This window comes from Nicotiana attenuata, chromosome 10, assembly GCF_001879085.1.
Source record: "Nicotiana attenuata strain UT chromosome 10, NIATTr2, whole genome shotgun sequence".
Taxonomy (NCBI): domain Eukaryota; kingdom Viridiplantae; phylum Streptophyta; class Magnoliopsida; order Solanales; family Solanaceae; genus Nicotiana; species Nicotiana attenuata.
Window position 1 is genome coordinate 30,498,805 of NC_031998.1, and position 5,214 is coordinate 30,504,018.

The 5,214-nt window shown below is 45.3% G+C and overlaps 1 protein-coding gene across 1 annotated transcript; it reads left to right on the forward strand.

The window, feature by feature from the left end:
• Window positions 2,784-3,518, forward strand: LOC109233956 (RNA-directed DNA polymerase homolog; the record flags this gene model as incomplete). Its single annotated transcript, XM_019399797.1, has 1 exon — window positions 2,784-3,518. A coding segment is annotated over one exon (735 nt), but the record flags the coding sequence as incomplete, so codon positions are not given.

Below are 5,214 nucleotides of genomic sequence, written 5' to 3' on the forward strand. Positions count from 1 at the left end.
GACCTTGCTGGAGCAACGAGGATATTTCACGGGTGCTCCCGATCAAAATGCCTACAAGCACCTTAAGGGTTTTATTGATACATGTTGGGGGAGCAAGAAAACCAACGTGTCCGAGGATGCCTTGCGGTTGAGACTTTTCCCTTTCTCTCTTCGGGGGAAGGCACTAGACTGGTTGGAGAGACTCCCCAATCATTCCATCCATACCTGGGATGAGTTGGCGGATAAGTTCATTGCAAAGTTTTTCTCACCGGGGCACATGGCAACTTTGAGGAATGAAATCTTAGCTTGCAAACAAGAGCCCAACGAACCACTACATGAAATTTGGGAGCGATACCAGACCATGGTTAAGGAATGACCTAATAATGATATGACTGAGGCAATGATACAACAGACCTTCTACCGAGGCATTAACACAACAAACTAGTGCATAGTGAACCAATTAGCTGGGGGCAACTTCATGAACACGCCGTATGATCAAGCTTGTGAAATTTTGGATGAGATAGAGCGGACACATGCTTCCGGCTTTGCACAAAGAGCTCCATGATCATGGGCAGGCAATAGCAGAACTGACAACAACCATGAACCAGCTAGCAAAGCCACAGTTACAACAGGTTCAAGCTCCACGACAGGTTAATGCTATGGATGGTGTCAACATGCTAGTGAACAAAAGAAGACAAAGAGGGCAACAGAACCAAGGGAATTCGGATCAATACAACCAAGATAGTGGTGGGTTCCAAGATGATGGGTATGAAGAGCAGAATGAAGAAGTGCAGTATGTGAACAATTATCAAGGCCAAAGGGGCAATTCTTCCAACCAACAACAACAATGGAGATCCCAAGGCAATTGGGGTAATCAACAACAAGGGAACAATAATTGGAGTAATCAACAACAAGGCAACAATAATTGGGGCAACAACAATCAAAATCCTAATTGGGGTAACCAGAACAACAATCAGAACAATCAAGGAAACTGGGGTAACAACAACAACAACTGGGGTGGAAACAACAATCAGGGTGGTTGGAACAATAATAATCAGGGAAATCGGGGGCAAGGCTTTCAAAGGCCCCCAATGTATCAGCAACCGAGCAATCCACCCCCATTTCCATCCCAAGGGCCTAGTTCATCCAACAATGACATGGGGAGAATTGAAATGATGTTTGAACAGATGATGAAAAAGAATGCTGACTCAGATGCTCAGTTAGCATCCCACAATACTTCAATCAGAAACTTGGAGGTTCAGCTAGGCCAAATCTCACAGTCCTTGAATACTCGCCCTAAGGGGGCTCTACCTAGTGATACGGTAGTGAACCCGAAGGGTGGGAACCATACCGGGCAAGCAATGGCAGTAATTACAAGAAGTGGACGAGGCGGTGATGTGAATGCCTCCAAACAAAAAGAAATTTTGAGTGATGAAGTTGAGTTGCAAGAGGATGAGATCCCTTTGGTGGTGAAGAATGTGATTGATGAGAACGTGAATAAAGAAGTGAGGATTTATATCAAAGATACCGAGGTGGAAACTCAAAATGACGTGAACCCGTCTAGGGAACACGTAATAGACATGCCTGAAGCGGTTGTGCCTAAAGCCAAGGCTCCTTTGCCAAGGCCACCTCCACCCTATCCTCAAAGGCTCGCAAAGCAGAAAAATGAGAACCAGTTTAAAAAATTCATTGACATGATGAAGAGCTTATCCATTAATGTGCCTTTGGTGGAGTCTTTGGAGCAAATGCCTGGCTACGCTAAATTCATGAAAGATTTGGTGACGAAGAAAAGATCCATGGACTGTGAAACTATCAAGATGACCTACCAAGTTAGTGCTATAGTGCATTCAATGGCTCCGAAGTTGGAGGATCCCGGTGCTTTCACCATTCCTTGCACTATTGGAAGTGTAGACTTTACTAAAGCTCTATGTGATTTGGGGGCGAGTATCAACTTGATGCCCTACTCAGTTTTCAAGACTTTGGGTATTGGACAGCCGAGGCCGACTTCCATGAGGTTGCAAATGGCAGATAGATCGATGAAGAGGCCTTTGGGTATAATAGCTGATGTTCTCGTCCGGGTGGACAAATTCATATTGCCAGCTTATTTTGTGATTCTCGATTGTGAGGTTGATTTTGAGGTACCTATAATTTTTGGAAGACCTTTCCTTGCTACTGGGAAGGCCTTAGTTGATGTGGAAGCAGGGGAACTCACTTTCCAAGTGGGTGATGAAAAAGTGGTCTTTCATGTGTGCAAGTCAATGAAGCAGCCCAACTGTACTGAAGTGTGCTCATTTGTGGATCTTGTCACAGCAGTGATAATTGATGATACTAGTGCAATGATCAATGTGGAGGACCCCCAAGAGGCGGTTTTGTTGAATCTTGACGTAAATGAGGATGAAGGCCGTGTGGAGTGTGTCAATGCTTTACATGCAATGGGCTCTTACTCTTATGAGCCTCGGAAGCTATCCTTGGATCTTGAGAATAGGAAGACTCAACCAACAAATCCTTCAATCGAGGAACCTCCAGTGTTGGAGTTGAAGCCGTTGCGTCCACACCTCAGGTATGAATTCTTAGGCCCTAGTTCAACTTTGCCAGTTATTTTTTCCTCTTGTCTTACTAACATGCAGGTAGATGCCACATTGGCGGTGCTCCAAAAGCGAAAGAAGGAAATCGGATGGACTTTAGCTGATATTCGGGGAATAAGCCCCGCATTCTGTATGCACAAGATTATTCTTGAAGATGATGCAAAACCCTCCTTGGAACATCAAAGGAGGTTGAACGAGGCAATGCAAGAAGTTGTGAAAACGGAGGTGATCAAGTGGTTAGATGCCGGGGTTGTGTACCCCATCTCTGACAGTTCTTGGACTTCGCCGGTGCAATGTGTGCCGAAGAAGGGCGGTATGACCGTGGTGACCAATGCGCAAAATGAACTAATTCCTACCCGGACAGTCACCGGATGGAGGGTGTGCATGGACTACCGCAAGCTGAACAAAGTGACCCGCAAGGATCACTTTCCATTGCCTTTCCTTGACCAGATGCTTGATCGACTTGCTGGGCGTGCCTTCTACTGTTTCTTGGATGGGTATTCTGGGTACAACCAAATCTTGATTGCTCCGGAAGATCAGGAGAAGACCACTTTCACTTGTCCATATGGCACCTTTGCCTTTTCTAGGATGCCTTTTGGGTTGTGCAATGCACTGGCTACATTCCAGCGGTGTATGATGGCCATTTTCACCGACATGGTGGAAGATATTTTGGAGGTGTTCATGGACGACTTTAGTGTGGTGGGAGACTCATTTGATGAATGCTTGAAGAATCTTGATAGGGTGTTGGCCCGGTGTGAAGAAACCAATCTTGTGCTCAATTGGGAAAAATGCCACTTCATGGTGGAGGAGGGCATAGTCCTTGGTCATAAAATTTCAAAACATGGCATAGAAGTGGACAAAGCTAAAATAGAGGTGATTTCAAGGCTTCCTCCCCCTACTTCTATCAAGGGGGTTAGAAGTTTTCTTGGGCATGCGGGGTTCTACCGGAGATTTATCAAGGATTTTTCGAAGGTAGTGAATCCTTTGTGCAAGCTATTAGAAAAGGATGCCAAGTTCGTGTTCGATGAGGGATGTATGCAAGCATTTGAACTTCTCAAGCACAAGTTGACCACCACTCCTATTATTACCGCACCCAATTGGAGCTTGCCTTTCGAGCTCATGTGCGACGCGAGTGATATTGCGGTTGGGGCAGTTTTGGGTCAAAGAGTGAGCAAAATGTTTCATCCGGTGTACTACGCGAGCAAGACAATGAATGATGCCCAAAGGAACTACACGGTGACTGAGAAAGAGTTGTTGGCTATTGTGTTCGCAATGGAAAAATTTCAATGGAGAAATTTCGGCCGTATCTCATGGGCGCCAAAGTCATAGTGCATACCGATCATGCCGCTCTTAGGTATTTGATGACGAAGAAAGATTCCAAAGCTAGGTTGATGCGATGGGTCTTGTTACTTCAAGAGTTTGATTTGGAAATTGTGGACCGGAAAGGTAGTGAAAACCAAGTGGCGGACCACTTGTCCCGCTTAGAGGAGGAAGGGAGGCCGTGTGATGGCCTAGAGATCAATGATACATTTCCCGATGAGAAACTACTTTCTGTGTCAATGAATGATATGCCATGGTTTGTGGATGTTGCTAATTTCCTTGTGACTGGTATAATCCCGTGTGAGCTCTCTTCTAACCAAAGGAAGAAGCTCAAACGGGATAGTTTGGATTTCTATTGGGATGAGCCGTACTTGTTCAAGATTTGCACCGACGGAGTGATCCGAAGGTGTGTTCCAGAGGAGGAGCAGTTGAGTATCTTAGAGGCTTGTCACTCCTCTCCCTATGGTGGCCATCATGGCGGGGCGAGGACAGCTTCGAAGGTTCTTAGTTGTGGGTTTTACTGGCCAACTTTGTATAAAGATGCAAGTGAACTTGTGAAGAGGTGTGACGAATGTCAAAGAGCGGGTGGAATTTCGAAGAAAGATGAGATGCCTCTCAACACCATTCTAGAAGTTGATATTTTTTATGTGTGGGGTATTGATTTCATGGGCGCATTTGTAAGCTCATGCGGGAACACATACATTCTAGTGGCGGTTGACTATGTTTCAAAGTGGGTCGAGGCCGTGGCTTTACCCAACAATGAGGCCCGGAGTGTGGTTGCGTTTCTCAAAAAGAGCATTTTTACAAGGTTTGGCACTCCTCGTGCAATCATAAGTGATGGGGGATCGCATTTTTGTAATAGAGCTTTTGACACTTTGCTTGCAAAGTATGGTGTCAATCACAAAGTTTCTACTCCTTATCATCCTCAGGCGAGTGGCCAAGTTGAAGTTTCAAACAGGGAAATCAAGAGTATATTGTCAAAGACGGTCAATGCCAATAGGACCGATTGGTCTAAGAAATTGGATGATGCTCTATGGGCTTATAGGACTGCTTACAAGACTCCGATTGGTATGTCTCCGTACCGGTTGGTGTTTGGGAAAGCTTGCCATCTTCCGGTTGAGTTAGAGCACAAGGCCATGTGGGCTTTGAGGAAACTGAATCTTGAATGGGATGTGGCAGCAAATCTTCGTGTGGAGCAGCTTAATGAACTTGATGAATTCTGATTCCATGCCTACTCCAGTTCGTCCTTGTACAAGGACAAGATGAAGTACCTTCATGACAAGTATGCTCATAGCAAGGAGTTCAAAGTGGGTGATTTGGTTCTCTTGTT